Source organism: Lepidochelys kempii, chromosome 4 (genome assembly GCF_965140285.1).
Source record: "Lepidochelys kempii isolate rLepKem1 chromosome 4, rLepKem1.hap1, whole genome shotgun sequence".
Taxonomy (NCBI): Eukaryota; Metazoa; Chordata; order Testudines; family Cheloniidae; genus Lepidochelys; species Lepidochelys kempii.
This window is the reverse complement of record NC_136383.1, coordinates 58,145,942-58,163,615: the sequence shown is the minus strand read 5'-3', so window position 1 is coordinate 58,163,615 and position 17,674 is coordinate 58,145,942. Positions and strand designations below refer to the sequence as shown.

General features: G+C 38.5%; 1 protein-coding gene across 9 annotated transcripts in view; it reads left to right on the top strand.

The window, feature by feature from the left end:
• FBXW7 (F-box and WD repeat domain containing 7) overlaps positions 1–17,674 on the top strand; it is a 283,622-nt gene that overhangs the window by 62,168 nt on the left and 203,780 nt on the right. The window contains exon 2 of one of the 9 annotated variants that reach the window (XM_073341355.2): positions 7,089–7,146. The exons of 3 other annotated variants lie outside the window; for them this stretch is intronic. Coding sequence is in view for 4 of the 6 variants with exons in the window: in XM_073341351.2 (XP_073197452.1) it covers positions 1,428–1,511 (84 nt within the window). In the remaining 2 variants the exon portion in view is untranslated. Of the gene's footprint in view, positions 1–1,335; positions 1,512–7,088; positions 7,147–8,383; positions 10,804–17,674 lie in introns of those variants that run through there. 5 more of the 9 variants (XM_073341351.2, XM_073341357.2, XM_073341358.2 and 2 more) reach the window with 5 other exon arrangements.

Sequence of the window (17,674 nt, the reverse complement as noted above, 5' to 3'; positions counted from 1 at the left end):
ATGACTGAAAGACTTCAAGTTACAGAGAGCCCACTATTTGCACTAGTTTAAACCTACAAGTGATCCATGCCCCATGCTGCAGAGGAAGGCAAAACACTCCTACGGTCTCTGCCAGTTTGACCCGGGGGAAAATTCCTTCCTGATCCCAAATATGGTGATCAGTCAGGCCTCTGACTATGTGGGCAAGACCCACCAGCCAAACGCCTGGGAAAGAATTTTCTGTAGTAGTACAGAGTCCTCCCCATCTAGTGTCCCCCAGCCAGCATTTCTTGTTGCATCTCTTGGTCCTTCTTCCTCAGCTGCAACAACTGATCCCTCCATTCTGGGTCTTGCTCCATGGTCACAGTCCTTCAAACTCTGTTTTCACAGTCCAGCGCTGTAGAGGATTGGAGGAGGTTGCTGAACATATCTTCCAGAGTCCTTTTCTTTCTTCTCCTGATCAAGGTCATATGTTCAGCAGGTGTGGATTGAGGATCCCTCACTGGCACTGCACCAGAGGCTACTGTTAATTACAGCACTAGATGTACAGTCATAACAGAATGGGAGAAGTAAGTCTCAAAATTCCCTTGTATCATTTATATTAAAACCTTCAAAAAGAAGTGCTAATTATCACTTTTGCTTTGGACCCTCTTGGTACAACATAGCTTTACAGCTCAAACCATGCTTAATACTTAGTCCTGCCATGAGTGCAGGGAACTGGACTAGATGATTTCTTGAGGTTCCTTCCAGTCCTATGATTCTGTGGTGAATATGGCCAAGCCTACTGGGAAGGAGGACAGGGGAGTGATTTGTTCCATGAAAGTCCAACGAATAGTACAGTATTTTCACACGTGGTGGTGATGTTGGCTGATATCTCACTCCTGAGGGTGACTGGGACAGAACATTCAGCTGCTATTGGCATCCCGAAGCAGCCCGGACTCCTGTGCTGCTAGCTTGCTTACTGCAATGGTCCCAGCTGAGCTCATCTCAAGTTTCCTGTCACGTGTGGAGAAACTAGGCTACCATCCTTAGAAACGTTTGGGAGAGGGTCGCAGAGTATCTCCAGAAACTTTCATGGATGTCTCTGAAGATGACAAAAGGGTCATCCCTATTTAGATTTAAAAAAAAAAAAAAAAGGTACTCCATATCCTTCCTGTTCCCCACTGCCTCACCTAGCAAGCCAAACAATTGAAAAGCGGATACAGACTTTACTTCTGTTTCTTTTACCTTCACCCAAGCACAGGATACTTCTCTGAAGTGGACTGTGTGATCAGACTGCGATACTGTTTTTTTAAAATGTATTCCCTAACTCTATATTTTCTAATGCAATACCAGTAATCAATGAAAAGTCAATGCCTTGTTCTCCCCACAGGCCAAGGGGATCCAACACTTCTTGCCTGCTGCAGGCAGGAACATGTCTATTAGCTCTCTGTGTGCATGGTCCCAGCATGGTCAGGTTGGTTGGTTGGTTGGATGCACACAATAAAGGTGAGCTGCTAGCTGTACGCGCCAAGCTGGACAATCAGGAAAAGGTATTTGGAAAACATTCAAAGAGTTTTAAGGGCGGGGAGGGGGCTTCCAGAGTCTGTGTTCCATAGGCACTGGGGCTCAAAATTGTGACAAGTGGCTACTGTCGCCAGATAAGAGAATTTGTGGGACAGCTGCTGGAGGATTGTTAGAGTCTACACAGATCATGCAGTGTCTACACTTCCACTGTGTCGACCTTGGTAGGCTGAGAGTGATTCTGTGATGCTCGGGGAGGTAGAGGTGTTGCGTCGCTGTAACAGGGTGCTTATGTCAGTGGAGGACAAATTTTGGTAGAGACACATACCTCAGTGCAAGTCAACTTACGTTGACAAAACTTTGTAATGTAGACCAGGCATAACTATTTGGATGGTGGGCTGTTAATAGGGATGGGAGGGGCATTTGACTTAAAATAAATAAGTGTAAATAAATAAAAAAGTCACATCTGATCTTCTAGAAACTTGAGAAACATCCAGAAAATGGCTTCACTCCCGCAAGTGGAAACCTTTTCAGATTTATATAGAGGCTAAAATGGTGATTTGTAACTTCTCTTTTAGTAATTATTTTTTTCTTCTCTCCCAATAAACTGTTGTCTTCTGTCTATAGCTAAAGTGTATGTAGCAGCCAGCTACCTACCATGTTCTTGTACTGCAGGACTCTGTCTTTTCTCACCCATAAGGAAAGCAGTTTTTAACGATCTGACGAATGTGTAGCCTAGATTCAATTCATAATTACACCTTCATAATAAGACATAAGTTCTTGTAATTAGTTCTTGTGAAACTTGGAGGTTCCTTTAAAACCTCTTAGTATCTGTTTACTTTTGCATCTGAGATAGAATGTTTCTTTGTCGCTATAACAGAGTTTCTAAGCTTTCAGGCGTTTATGGTATGGAAGACCTACATACAGCTTTTCATAAAGACAAAGTAGTTTTGAGACTTCATAAAAGTTTTTGAGTCGGGGGGCTCAGTTTGTCACTTAATTTATTTATTTTCCCTAAGCTTGTAGTAGTTCCTGTCTTGCACATATAAATGTGTGATTCTGCTTGTATTTAGGATTGGTTAAAAATGTTGTGGACGCAGTTAGGAAGGCTCATTGAAAATCTGGCTTTTGTTTGATAGTTGGAGCAACTGTCTATTTGGCAGGCAAGTTGTGTCCAAGCAGACCAATTGATTTGCAGAGGAATGGCTGGTCAAGATGCAGATATTCTGTACAATTTGTGGGTGGGCATATTACAGATGTTGAATTTGTTTCTTACCAGGGAGGCCAATGTGAGTATTTCTGGAAGCTGAACTAGACAGGTCACTTGACAATCCATGGTTCTCTCGGATCTTATGCCCCCTTCTAAAAAGAGTCTCCTTAAGATTTGATTGTCATCAGCAGGAGCTTCTTTTTCTCTGTCCTGTGAACTTTCATTAGGCTAGTTCTCTTCTGTTTCTATCTAGAAGATAGCAAAACATTTGTATTAAGTTTAGCCTGTTAACTTTTTGTCAGCATTGATAGTTTACCACATAAAATAAGTTATAATACATTCTAGCTCTAAATTTTTATATATTTTGTGAATTCCCTCTTTACTCTCTGTTGAGAAATATTAGCAACATATTAAATGTTTGAGAGGACATGAATCTCTAACTAGAAAAAATTAAAATTTGTTGTACCTTTCCTAAGAGTTTACTTTATCAGGAATCCAATAAAAGCAACCCAAGTATCTAAGCTTGCCTTTGAGTTTGGGATCAGTCTTCTTGGAGTACTGCCACTGCCTGAATTGAATGGTCAGAAACCTCTGTTTCTGGTGCGTACATACCACAGTTGCTTGGTCCCAAACCTTTGTCAACATTGTGATTTGTGGAGAATTTATTTTTCAGGTAGTTGACCCCCAACCCCTCAGGTGTATTCAACAGGTTCTGTCCAATGTCTTCATCCCCTTCGTGACTTATTTATTATTTCTAGGCTCATCCTTGTGAACTATATTTGATATCAGAGGGTGTGCAAGTATCGTACATAAGTAGTTTTTTAACCAATTCTTTTAAACTATTCATAGTGTACAGTCCTCTCCTCATTCTATGTCTGAATTTCTAAAGATTTTTCATCAGGACTCCTGAGCTAAAAAATTTATTTTGTGTGTGTGCGCACATGTAGCTGTTTTTCCTCTTTATATTTTACATATGCAAGAGTCACTTCTAGCTTAGCATGAAATCACCTCTGTTTCACTTAAGAGATGTAGTAGAATTCTATAGTTGGTTGTATAAATTGCTAGAGAATAATATATTTGCAATAAAACATTTTTACTATAGAACAAGATGAATGCTTTTTTGAAATTTGCTAATTAAAACTATTTTTTAAACTTGATTTTTTTTAAGCGGATTTAATAGATATACTTAAGGCTTGTTAAACTTTTAAAGTGGTATATCAATAGTTCTGAGAGTATTGCTTGCCTTACTATAGATTCTATCAAAGAATAACTTGAGGGATAACATAATAAATTAGAGTTTGAAACAGGAAAGTGAAGGTCAGGTTGATCTTATGCTCAATTCATAGCAACCAATTTTAACTTTAATGGTAACTTGTCTTTGTTGGAGTTAAAGTACGTGCAAAATCACCAGTGTTAGGGACTGCAGTGTTTACTAGTTTTCTAAATGCAGGAGAAACTAATGTAGCTGTGACACTTTTCAGATTAAACAAAATCGGATTTCACCTTTTAAACTATTTTATAGAACAGTTCAGTGCAAAATAATATAAGGTTGTCACTCTCTGCTAAATTATATCATTAGCATCAGGATTAACTTTTATTGGAATTGTTTTGTCCTTCCCATCAGTAGCCTTGAAAACAAAATTCTGTAGTGATATTAGTATCTTTCTAAACCATCTTCCTTTTGTCTTTTCTGGATAGTTGTTCTATATATATCTGGTTTGTCTGTCACTGGCCCCATCTGTATGCATTCTGAGAATCAATAGTACATTAAGGAAACTGACATGAGGAGGGAAAAATCATAAATAATGAATAACAGCCTTTACTGCTGGTGTTTCATTTCTGTTAAGAGGAATTCAAATTCCAATGAAGTACTAGTGTATTTCATAACCATGTTAAACTAAAAATCTTTACCCAGTGCATTAGTATTTTATTAGTCTATTTTTGTTTAGAAATAACATTTTGTAATGCTTAATTATGTGCTGCCAAAGAAAAAATAAGATTTCCATTTATTAGAGGTATTGTGCACAGAGTTAGAATATTTTATTAGAACTTATCTGCAGTCTACTGAGATGCAAGGGTTTGAAACAAGGATTTTGTTTTTGACAAGATCTCTTAGCTTTATAAGCAATAGCATCTTGAGAGAAGAGATTTTTGTGGTATGAAAGACATGAAGTATTAATGGTCAAAGCTTGATCCTTGCACTTCAGTTCTGTGTATTAATATTTTTTCATTAGCTCTCTGCACTTCCACATCCTGCATATTGCTGGTAAGCATGCATCAGCAATAAGACTTTCTTCACCAATGTGTCTGACATATCTCTGAAATGTGACAGGTCAAAGCAGCAGCTGATTTTTAGATGTCGGTTCCTTTCAAACCATCTGAGTAATTTCACCTGATTTTACTTTAAATTTTCGACATAATGTGCTCTTTCAATGAATAAGACGTGTAGAATCAGCACAGGAAGAGCAAAGTCCTTGGCAATACCAGCTCAATTGCATCTGCAGATGAGGATTTAAAATTCTATGCAGCAGACAGTACCTCAAGCAGGCGAGTAAAAGGTTATTGCATTATTTTGCTTATTTGCATCCACAGTCTTTATCTACAAAAGGTTTTTTTTAATTCACTTTGCAGTGCATGCTTATATTTAGATACTACTGGAAATTGATTGACTAGAAACATAAATATCAAAAGGGCAGAGCAAGGTGAAAGGGAGAGGCAATACTAGCCCAGTTCAGCTTTAAACCTAGGAAGGGGAGGGAAAGAAGCATAGGGAGCAGGAGAGAGCAAGAGAGAAATTAAGCTTTCAATGCAGTATGAAAACCAGAAGTTTTTCTTGAATATGTATGTTTAAGCTGCTTTCATGCCATCTATATTTTTTCTTAACCTTTTGATAAAGAGAATGCTATTGAACTAGACAAGCACTGATAGCTCTATAAATGCAAGTGACAATTATTTCAAGTCACATTATCCTGTAATGATTTTAAGCATTTGTGTTAATGTGAGCCCTTCTACTTCAGAAACCGTATTGTTTACTTCAGTAAGCCAGTTGAAATGATCTTTTTATAATATTTATAATACTGGCATGTTTTATCATATGGAAAGAAAAAAACAGTAAATGGTTCACTGATTTAGCACTTCGAGAAACACTGTCAAGTTTTCTGACTGAGAGATTAAATTATATAGATGAAATTAAGCAGGTACACAGTATTATTGAGAAATCATATTTTAGTTTCAGAACATAACATTTTTTGAAACAGGCCAGGAAGCCTATCTAGATCTGACTGCTCTTTTGAATTAGGTTTGCCTTTCTGTGTAACTCTTCCTCTGAGCCAAAGACTTGTCTAACTTTTTTTTCAAAGCTGCTTATACTAGATAGCTCTATTGCGTCTCTTGGGGATTGATAAGAGCAGGGTTATGTTTCAGCTTAAATTCCTTTATCGCTTAGTCCTTCTTTGGTTTAAATTTGTATTTGTTTTTTCTTAAATGTTATAGTAACTCACATAGCTTGGTAGCAGCAATTGTCATTTATCTTCAGAGAGTTGTATGCCTCGGTGCAATCTTTTTGTTGCATGTGCATTTTCAATTTAGAATAAGATTTTAAAATATATTTTGTAGAAAATCTATTGTAGAGTATAACAGGAAGACAAGTCTGTCATTCTTCTTACATGTAATTGACAGGTCCCTCTTGAACACTAGAGTCATAAAAGGTCAACTGCTCTGATTGGCAGGTCAGGCTCCATCCAGAAATCCGTTCCCTGTTGTTGCTCTAAGCAATGCAACAGCAGTTCTTTTCCAGGTATTGAGCGGTTCTTGAATAGAGTGCATGGGTGATGTTGAGGGGTGTGGCTCTTTTCTGTTGGCTATTGGAATAGTGTGCACTTTGAGAGAGAACAGGTTGGATAGACTGAGCTGGTAGAGTAGGTAAATGGACTTGAAGTGATGGAGGAGGACAGAAGCTGTAGTGAGTGTGCAATTTAGGGTGTCTGACACCTCGAATTTATTCTTCTGTTAGATGCTTTTCTTCCCTTTATAAACTAGTTAAGAGCCTTAAAATATCTTACCTTGTAAAACAATAGTCTGGGAATTGTTTTTTTTTTAAAAATGATGGATTTTGCTTGGTGATGGGACTGTGGCTGGTGTCCCCCCCTTTTTTTTTGGGGGGGGGAGAGGAACACATGTTTTTTTTCTGTTTGTCAGTGTTAATTTCAGCCAGGGAGCTGCAGAATGAGGCAGGCAGCCAATTTTGAGTATATATGGGAATGTACCAGTTCTGGTTTCTTAAGGAATAAAGTCATCTGATGAGCAAGTCAATGTGTGGATGTGGCTGCAGCATTATTTCTTCTTTAATGAAGAGGCTGGGCCGTTCGACCTGCTGCTCTGATCTTCTATCTTGCAGCCACACATCAGACCAGTTACAGAGACTATCCATCGAATGTCCCAGTCAGCCAAAGAAGGTAACTATACGTATTTATTTAAAATCTAAAGTATACCATGGAGTAGATGCATTATAATTTGGACCTACATGAAAAGACAAATTTGAGATGTTCCTAGCAGTTTTCTTGACCTTGCAGTAGCTATCCAATATCATTTTGCTATCATCAAGTTATGTAGCAATAGAAATGTGCTGCAGTAATTGATTTTGTAATAGGATCAGGTGATTTACTGGCTACAATGACAACCACTTGCTTGCTTGCTCTGAAACGTGGAGCACTCTAATGGATGTTATGATTGCAGCCTAGAGTTGCTTTGAAACTGCTGGACTCTTAAAGGTGCAGTGTCTCTTATCTGTGTCAAAATAAAAACTACTTTTAACAGTATTCTTTCCCAATGATCTTATATGATAGAAGCATTGGAAACTGACAGACATTTTAGAATTTCAGATGACTTTTCACATTTTAGAGAAATGTTCTGTTTATAGAATCAGAAGTCATCTTGATACATTTAATATACTACTAGCCTTTTTCTGGCAGCTATTTAATGCACATTTTTGTTAATGTGCTTTACTAATTTCTTGAGAACTTGGACCATAGCAAAACTAATTTCACTCTGTGTTTGGGGAAAGTACAAAGACAGCAATTCTCTTGACCATTTTATCTACATAGGGCATTGATGGGTGAGTAGGAAGCAAAATTCTGGCTCTGGTTAGAAAACAAACTCAACTGCTAAACTTCAGGTCAGGTTAAGGATTTTATTGTACGAAAGTCATTATAAACTCTGATATGAGTGAAATTGGGACTCTCAATTGGTTCTAGCCTTTGGACCAGCTCGTCTTATCCTGAAACTGAACCTGGCGTGTTAAGCTTTTATATCTTTTAGGACTTGTCTACATTACCCACTGGATCGGCGGGCAGCGATCGAGCCAGCAGGGGGTCGATATATTGCGTCTAGTCTTGACGTGATAAATCGACTGCCAAGCGCTCTCTCATCGACTCCAGTACTCCACCGGAGCAAAAGATGCAGGCGGAGTCGACGGGGGAGCGTCAGCTGTTGACTCACCACAGTGAAGACACCGCGGCGAATAGATCTACGTACGTCAACTTCAGCTACGTTATTCACATAGCTGAAGTTGCGTAACTTAGATCAATCCCCCCAAGTGTAGATCAGGCCTAAGATTTGCAAAGTAGCATTCATTTGCAAGGTACATTTGTGAAAAGTAAGTATAAGTACAAAATATGCTCCTGTGTTTGATGCTAATTTATATTTAGTCCTTTTCAGTCAAAAACTTTCAGTATGTGTTGCTAATATATTTACCCATTGTTCAAGAATACTTCACTGGTAATCAGAGAAAAAATTACATGTATCACAGTACACTTACCAATGGAAAATTTCTGCATGAATTTTGAAGTAGGAAACAGTTAAGTTAAAAGGTAACTTGAATTATGGATTAGTGCGCTAATGTTTAGGTGATCATACAATCACCTCAACCTGAAAATATCAGTAGGATGTGTACAGTAAACAATTAATTGCTAAGATCAGCAAGGTGATGGTTTTTAAGGTAAAGTATAGAGTCCAGTGTTTCAAGCATTCCTTAAGTAATGTAATATTTTTCAGGGTTTATTTTATAGTGTAATTGTGACTTTAGAAAGACATAGGTCATAAAATGTTTTCTGTACAGGGTATTACTTTGGAGAAAGATGGTTTGATCCACTGTATTTTGTGTACCTAAACCCTGTTAATGTAGGGATCAGGGGTCATTTTCTGAAGTTAAAATACAAGAATTTATTAAACGTTAAGCAAAATATTTGCGAGTAGCTGAGTTCAGCAGTTACAAATATAAAATAGAAATGATGCTATTTTAAACAGTAAAATTGTTAACTTCAGTAGGAAAAAGCAAGTGTGCAAAAACATTTTAACCACAAGTTCACAATTCCGTGGCACTATAATGATGAACATGGCATAAATAAGCACATTATATTTCCAGAATGTTGAAAATTGCACTAAAAATGGTGATGTGTTATACTTGTTAATCACAGTGCCCATGACAGAACAGAGTGAGTGATGGGAATTTCCTTTAGGCTGCAGACATAGTGGCTGTTAAAACTAGGCCTAGCACTCTGAAAGTTCACATGGTGGACAGTAAATGTGTGTGTATGTGTCTATATTTTTGTATCAACATACATATATAATAAACTGGAAGTGATATGGAAAATATGAGACAGATTCTCAGTAGAATCTTTACTTCAGTGGAGCTATGTCAATTTACAACAGGTGAGGAACTGCCCGTATGTATTTAGAGGTAGCATTCTTCTACCAGCTATCTGTCTGAAAGATGTTCAATACTAGCTGTTATGGTAGCCCTCAGTCAAAGATCATAAACTTTTTTAAAGTTTATATCCTGCTTTAATATCATTCTAGTACTGTAAGAACTATACTGTGAAAACATGAACTATTAGAATAATTTAATATGTAATGTAATATTAAATGCATTATTAAAGTAAGATGGAAACTGGCTTTAAATTTTAAATTGGATATACATTTCTTTATACCTCTATCTCTATGTAAATACACACACTAATGAACATAAATACTTGTTAATGGGGCAGAAAAATAAAAATTCATAATTATCCATTTTTTAGCATGCTTAACAAAGTACTTTTTGTATGAATGCCAAGAATATGGTACACACATGGCTTTCCTTTAAATTAAAGGGGAAACGAATGCTTTTGATCCAAAACTTGTCTTACCTTGAATAAATTCTTTTGATGAATGGCCTTCAAACCTTAAAATGTTTTTGGTTTTAAAATTGCTGTCTTTGCAGGTAAAGTTTCTTTTAAAAGCTTTTTTTATCTCCTCCCCTTCAAAAACAGCTAGGAACTATTTTTGTAAGATAAACAATCAATATAAATTATGGGCATGTTAGATGCTGCTATAGAACTTTTAATGCTGTTCCCAAAGATGTGCTTATAAATAATGTTTCTTGGAAGGACTTCTGAAATATATTGCATTGGTTAAAATAATACTGCTGAAATGATAGTATCACAGTTTTTAGTGTATGGTGATACATTTGCATAGCCATAGTCCCTTTTTAAAATAAACTAAATTAATCTATTTTCAGATTATTAGTAGTGATTTATTTCTAACTGCAAACACCTAAACGGTTCTATTTATCAAGTTTTTTGAGCTCACAGCAAAAATGTCATGCAAGGCTCGCTATGGCGGTAGTCCCCAAATATTGGAATTTTTTGTTCATGACATTAAGAATAAACATTACCAATATGGTCTCATCTTTAAGTAGAGAGCACAGACTTTGATAGTCACCTTGTAACTTGACATAACTAGGTAGCGCTTGTTAGTGAGTTGGACAGGGAAAAGTTACAGCAACGTGTCATCAAAATACACTGAAATTTTCTGTTTTTCCCAAATAGTAACCTTAATTTTAGACATCAGTGATGTGGGTCTGACAGAGGTAATAAGGATCTCTGATTTGTCCCTTAACAGGGAAAAGGTAGCAGATCACTTTTTAGTTACTAAGACAAAGGGCTCTGTCCTGAAGAGGACGCAGTGGTCCTTGGGGCAACACAGGTCCTGGAGCAGAGGTGACAGTGGGCAAGACACCACCTGAAGAGGGGCAGAGCTAATTCCCAGGACAACCAGCAGGAAGCGCTGCAGTGGTGAGTCAAGCCCCCAAGAAACCTATTGATGAAAATTTGAGGAAGCCCACTATACTGGTATGCCACAACCAAAATTTGAACTTAATACAAGTATATTAGTTCTAGAGCACTGGAGTGTTAAGAGTCCTTCAGTTTCAGTTAAGTGAAGCACTAATGCTGCAGAACCAGAGAACCATTCCCCAACCATGTGCAATGTACTGTAATTCAGAGTCCAGAAGCCATATTTTGGAAGGGTCAGTTCATACCACAAGCACCCCAAGGAATTTATTTAATTAAGCAGCACAAGAGAAGTGGATTGAGTTTTAACATCTTCTTTTATGCACTACGGACTACTTCAACAACTGATTGATATGTCTTGCCTGTAAGAATGTATTATTAGGACTAAAATGCAAGCATGTATATGATTTTATGTTCCAATAAATAAACTGCAGAGTTTCTGTCCTTTCAGTTCAATGTCTAGGGCAGATGTATTAGTAGGAGATCAGTTTTGCTAGTACACCAAACTTCTTTAATCCATGTCACCTCCCTGTTGTTGGTGACGCAGGAATACTAAATACTACCATATCTTACCCAGGATTTTATAAAAGGGGGTGAAGGATAAATAAGTACAACTCTGAAAGAAATTTCTAGATGGATATGGGGAAAAGGCACCTTGGAATTTTTTAAAGAATAAATTAGCTCTTTCTTAAAATATAAAACTTTAGATTAGTTAGTGGGCATGGACTAGGGACAGCTAACTGATGTGGTTGGGTAAATAGCCAAAACATGTTTCTGGGTAGCCTAACTTTCAAATTTTATATCCATAATTTTTCTCAGTGAGGGTGGTGATTGCTGTGACTGTCAAGTAACACCATCATAGAACCCAATCACATTAGCCACGCCATCAGGGTCTCGTTCACCTGCACATCTACCAATGTGATACATGCCATCAGGTGCCAGCAGTGCCCCTCTGCCATGTACATTGGCCAAACTGGACAGTCTCTACGCAAAAGAATAAATGGACACAAATCTGACATCAGGAATCATAACATTCAAAAACCGGTAGGAGAACACTTCAACCTCTCTGGCCACAGTAAAAGAAAACAGACTCCAAGGAGAAACTGCTGAGCTTGAATTAATATGCAAACTAGATACCATTAACTTGGGGTTGAATAGAGACTGGGGGTGGCTGTGTCATTAGACATATTGAATCTATTTCCTTAAGTTAAGTGTCCTCACACCTTCTTGTCAACTGTCTAAACGGGCCGTCTTGATTATCACTACAAAAGCTTTTTCTCCTGCTGATAATAGCTCATCTTAACTAATTCCCCTCTCACAGTTTGTATGGTAACTTCCAACTTATCGGTGTGTGTATATATATCTATATCTTACTATATGTTCTATTCTATGCATCCGATGAAGTGGGCTATAGCCCACGAAAGCTTATGCTCTAATAAATTTGTTAGTCTCTAAGGTGCCACAAGTACTCCTGTTCTTTTTACAATCATTACAATCCTTTTGACTAAATTTTCTCTCTATCCTGATTCTCAGTCAGGTCTTTTAACACAAGATCATTCTCTGTGAGGAATTAGTAAAGACTTGATCAGTAGAATTGTACTGATGATTTCAGTGGAAACAAGAACTGGTCCATAGTGAGTTGCAGTGTTCATTAGGGACTTATCCAACTCTCACTGAATTCAGTGGGAGTTGGATTCTTTCTGTACTCAGAAAAGTGACTCTAAAAATGGAAGCGTGGAGTTCTGTTTGACACAAGTTTTGAGACAAATTTACTCATTTTACAAGTAAAAAATAGTTGTTTTTTTCTGAAATAATTATGAGTGGAAACTCCACTTTGAGGTCTGGAAGCTTGACTGTGTTCTTTCTGATTTGAACAAAATCACTAATAATAAAGATTCTGCAACTGATATATGAACCAGAAAATAATTCACTCACTCTCTCACAACTGTATATGGCTAGTAGTAAAAAAATAAAATATAAACTATAGTTGGTAAAGTAAGCAATTGAAATCTAAACAAATATAGATATCCTGAATAATAAAGTGCCACTTTTAATATTTCGGGCTGCAACAGACTTCAAGTTCCCCTGTTGATTTTTGACACTTAAGTGTTTTCTCACCCAAGCACTTCAAACAAGCACCCAAACTGCCAGCATCTCATCTTTTCTTAGTGCACATTTTTGATGATCCATATACTATGTAACAATGGCGTTTTAATTCATTTAGTATGCTTGTCTTCTTTACTCAGTGCAATGGTTCGCCATCACCCCAACTTTTGCTCTTTTCATGTAAGTACTTTTGTTTCATAATGTTAGGGTTATGAATTTTTGCTCTGTAGCTCATGAAAGCTTATGCTCAAATAAATTGGTTAGTCTCTAAGGTGCCACAAGTACTCCTTTTCTTTTTGCAAATACAGACTAACACGGCTGTTACTCTGAAACCTGCTCTATAGAGACAGGCTAGCTCTGTATCTAACACTTGGATAATTGGTTGCCCTATGTAAGATACAATCCTGCAAGGTGCTGAACACTTCATATGAGGAGTGGAGTGCCCTCAGCGCCTATCAGAATTGGTCTTGTAATGAAGAGTGAAGAATGACTGGCTGTGGGGAGAGTATGGTAAGGAATTTACCACATCATTTTGTGTGTACTGTGTATGGCTGTAAAGCCAAACAAGTGCTCTCTACAAGTAAAAGATATAGTTTTGTGATGTTGATAAAACTTAAAGCTTCTTATGGATGCAAAGAAAAGTGTGAATTTCTTTTTCAGGGCTTTGTTGCAAGGAAAATGTTTAGATAGTTTGGGTGTCTTGTCTGGAATGTGCAGCTTTAACTTTGCATTCCTTGGGTTTACCTTTGTTGAGTATTAATATTCTTTAAAGGTGGTATGCACTCAAAGCACTGACCTGTTGTAGATGTAAATTCACCTTTATTATAAGGTGCACAGTTTTAACAGCGAGAGTAATTAACCATTGGAACAACTTAGCAAGAGTTGTGGAGTGGATTCCCCGTTGCTAGATATTTTAAAGTCAAGTTTGGATGTTTTTCTAAAAGATACATGCTCTAATTCAAACAGGAAATAATTCAGGGAAATGCTACAGCCTAAATTATGCAGAAGGTCAGGCTAGATGAGTGGTTCTCAAACTGTGGGTGGGGACATCAGGGCTAGTGTTTAGACTTGCTGGGGTCCAGAGCTGAAGCTGAAGCCCAGGGGCTTCAGCCCTGGGTGGCAGAGCTCAGGTTACAGGCTACCCATCTAAGGCTGAAGCCCTTGGGCTTTGGCCCCTGCCCAGGGTGGTGGTGCTCGGGCTTTGGCTTTGACCCCTCCACCCTAGCGTGGCGGGGCTCAGGCTTAGGTCCCCCCTCCTATGGTCGTATAGTAATTTTTGTTGTCAGAAGGGGGTCTCAGTGCAATGAAGTTTGAGAACCGCTGGGCTAAATGATAACAGTGGATCCTTCTGGTTTTATAATGTATGAATCTGGTGTTGTGTGAGAGAATTTTCTTTAATCTTTTCCTTTTTCATGGTTGTAAGTTATGCTAGAGAAGAGCCCTGTTCCTGTTACTCCTAGGAATTCCAATTGAGGCTACCTGAAGAAGTCTAAAGACAGAGACTTAGTAGCAGGGCTGACCTGATCTGTCGTCAGGCCCAACTGCTCCCTCAGATTTACCTTCCACTTAGAATCATAGAAATGTAGGGCTGGATGGGACCTTAAGAGTTTATCTAGTCCAGCCCCTGCACTGAGGCAGGACCAAGTATACCAGACAATCCCCAAGAGGTGTTTGTCTAACCTGCTCTTAAAAACTGCTGGGGATTCCACAGCCTCCCTTGGAAGCCTATTCCAGAGCTTAACTATGCTAAATTAAAAAGTTTTTCCTCATATCTAACCTAAATCTCCCTTGCTGAAGATTAAGACCATTACTTTGTGTCTTACCTTCAGTGGACATGGAGAACAATTGATCACTGTCCTTTTTATAACAGGCCTTAATATATTTGACAACTGTTACCAGGTTCCCCCTCAGTCTTCTTTTCTCAAGACTAAAATGCCCAGTTTTTTTAACCTTTCTTCATAGGTCAAGTTTTCTAAAGCTTTTATTTTTGTTACTTTCCTCTGGATTCTCTTCAGTTTGTCTACATCTTTCTTAAAGTGTAGCCTCCATAATTAGAAGACAATACTCCAGCTGAAGCCTCACCAGTGCTGAGTAAAGAGGGACAGTTCCCTCCTTTGTCTTACATATCACACTCCTTTTAATATGTTCCAGAGTATTAGACTTTTTTGCAAATGCATCACATTGGCTCATATTCAATTTCTGATTCACTAAAACACCCAGATCCCTTTTTTACCCTTTTTGTAGTTGTGCATTTGATTTTTTCCTTCCTACATGTGGTACTTGGCTTTTGAATTTCATCTTACTGATTTCAGACCAATTCTCCAATTTATCAAGGTCATTTTGAATTCTAATCCTGTCTTCCAAAGTGCTTGCAACCCCTTCCTGCTTGGTGTCATCTGCAGATTTTATGAATATACTCTCATCCAAGTCATCTAATGAAAATATTGAATAGTATGGAGCCAGCACAGACCCTGTGTGGGAACCCACTGGATATATCCTCGCAGTTTGACAGACAACCAGAGACAGAGAACTCTTTGAATATGGTCATTAAAGTAGTTATACATCAATCTTCCAGTAATTTCATCTAGACCATGTTTCACTAGTTTGCTTGTGAGAATGTCATATGAGACTGTCAAAGGACTTACTAAAATCAAGAGACCATGTATGTTGCTTTCCCCCTGCCCTCCATCCACTAGGTGTATCCACTTGTCTAATCCCTCTGTGATAACTGGTGCTTTTGAATTAACTCTCCCTTTGTAAGGTTTGATTTAGTGATGTAAAATGAATTTAATGCAAAACCAAATCTTCTAGTTTTCTTCACAAGACTTATGAGTTCCTTTCTGTCTTTTCCAGAATGTAATAATTCTTTGTTCTGATCAGAACTTCACTTCCCTCTCAGCTCCCCGCCTCCCAACCCAAGTGGACCTCTGTAACCCAAATACCCCTATGGCAATGTGGTTCAAAGGAGTTATATGGATCTCTTTGGTCTGGCATGTACATTCTAATTGGCCAAAGAATGTCATGTGGGGTCTCAAAAAGCCAGTTTTGCGTTTGTCATCAATATCATTGTGAAACACATGGACGGATGTTATGTAAGGAGTTATGAATATACATGGAAAATTATGTTCTTAAAGTCTGTGTCTAGATACTACTCAACAGAAAAGGTGAAAAACAGGTTTGCTGTCAGACAATAAATGTCAATCTGAACCAAATGCAAATGAAGTAATGGGAGAACTTCAAAGAAAGAAACTAACGAGAAGAGAAAACAAGCTGGTGGGTGGAGGGAAGAACCTGATTGTGAGGTGCGCATCAAAGACTTACTCTACTACTGTATTTGTGGGACAAGGAAGACTCTCTATCACCGTTGACTGAGGAAGTGAATTTGCTTTCTGAAAGAAGGGTCTCAGCCAGGCTTGGTTGAAAATGCTGAAGTGAACTTGGGGTGAGATAGGTTTCAGAGTAACAGCCGTGTTAGTCTGTATTCGCAAAAAGAAAAGGAGTACTTGTGGCACCTTAGAGACTAACCAATTTATGTGAGCATGAGCTTTCGTGAGCTACAGCTCACTTCAGGTCACGAAAGCTCATGCTCACATAAATTGGTTAGTCTCTAAGGTGCCACAAGTACTCCTTTTCTTTTTGGGGTGAGATAAGCTACTTTAGATAGGTTAACCTGTTAGTTAAGTTTAGTCTGTAAAATGTGTTACAACTTCATTTTATTTGTAACCATTTGTTTCCAATATTCTTCTTCCCACTCATTTGAATCTCCCTTCTTCGATCATAACCTTATTCTTGTTTTCATTGTAAATATATATAAGCACTATGGCGTTAAACAAAGTGGTGATCTTGAGTTGAATCTTACAAATGGTTGTGTACTGTTCATTTGGGAACAGAAAGCCTGTTAATTCTGTGAGTGTTCAGTGGATAAGGGTCTGGACACTGCAGGGAATACTCTGAGGACTTGGGGGTTGTTGTGTGCTTATTGATGCCTGTACAGTGAGAGCGAGGCCTGTGGAGGCCTGGAATGCAGTGCTTGTGCTGCCAGAGGCTGGTGGTTTCAGGGACTTAATGCACAGCAGGCACGGACAAGACTTCCTCACGCCAAGGGCAGGTGATGGTGTGGTACCTCGCAATGCTTGGTACTCCTGAAGGAGCGTCACATCTTTTCAGTCCTGTTATTAGGGCTTTGTCTTCCTGCCAGTCCTTTATAGCACTTCCAAGTTGAAACTTCTCCCTGGGCCACCACTCTCTGCAAGGGTCTCAGATGAGGCTTTCTTTCTGCAGGCTTTCATTAGGCCTTCTGCATAGGTGCTCCAGAGAGTCCTTTCCAGGCTCCTGTCTCACCAGCAGGCTCCCCTAACTTCTCAATATTATCTAATCAAATTTCTGCTTATACTAGTAACCTGGTCACATGAGTGCCACTTGACATTTTGGTTACCTCCCATCCGATGGGACTGAATGAGGTACACTTGCCACAGGTACACTGGAACACACATCTGACTTAATCAGTTTCCTGTCATTGCAGAAGCCTTGGCATTGGTGTGCTTTTGTCCTCCTATTCTCTCCCGGTGGCACATAATTCTTTAGGTTCCTGGGGGCTGAAATACCTTGGTCTTATTTTGGTTGTTAGTTTTAGTATGTGGTGCTGGGTGGTGTTGGTTGCCTGTGAGATACAGAAGGTCAGACAAGATGGAGTCTTTTTGGTCTTGAATTTTGTGACTGACAGGTTTACTTCAGCGCCGGTGTCTTGTTACAAGCTGCCTTTGTTTTC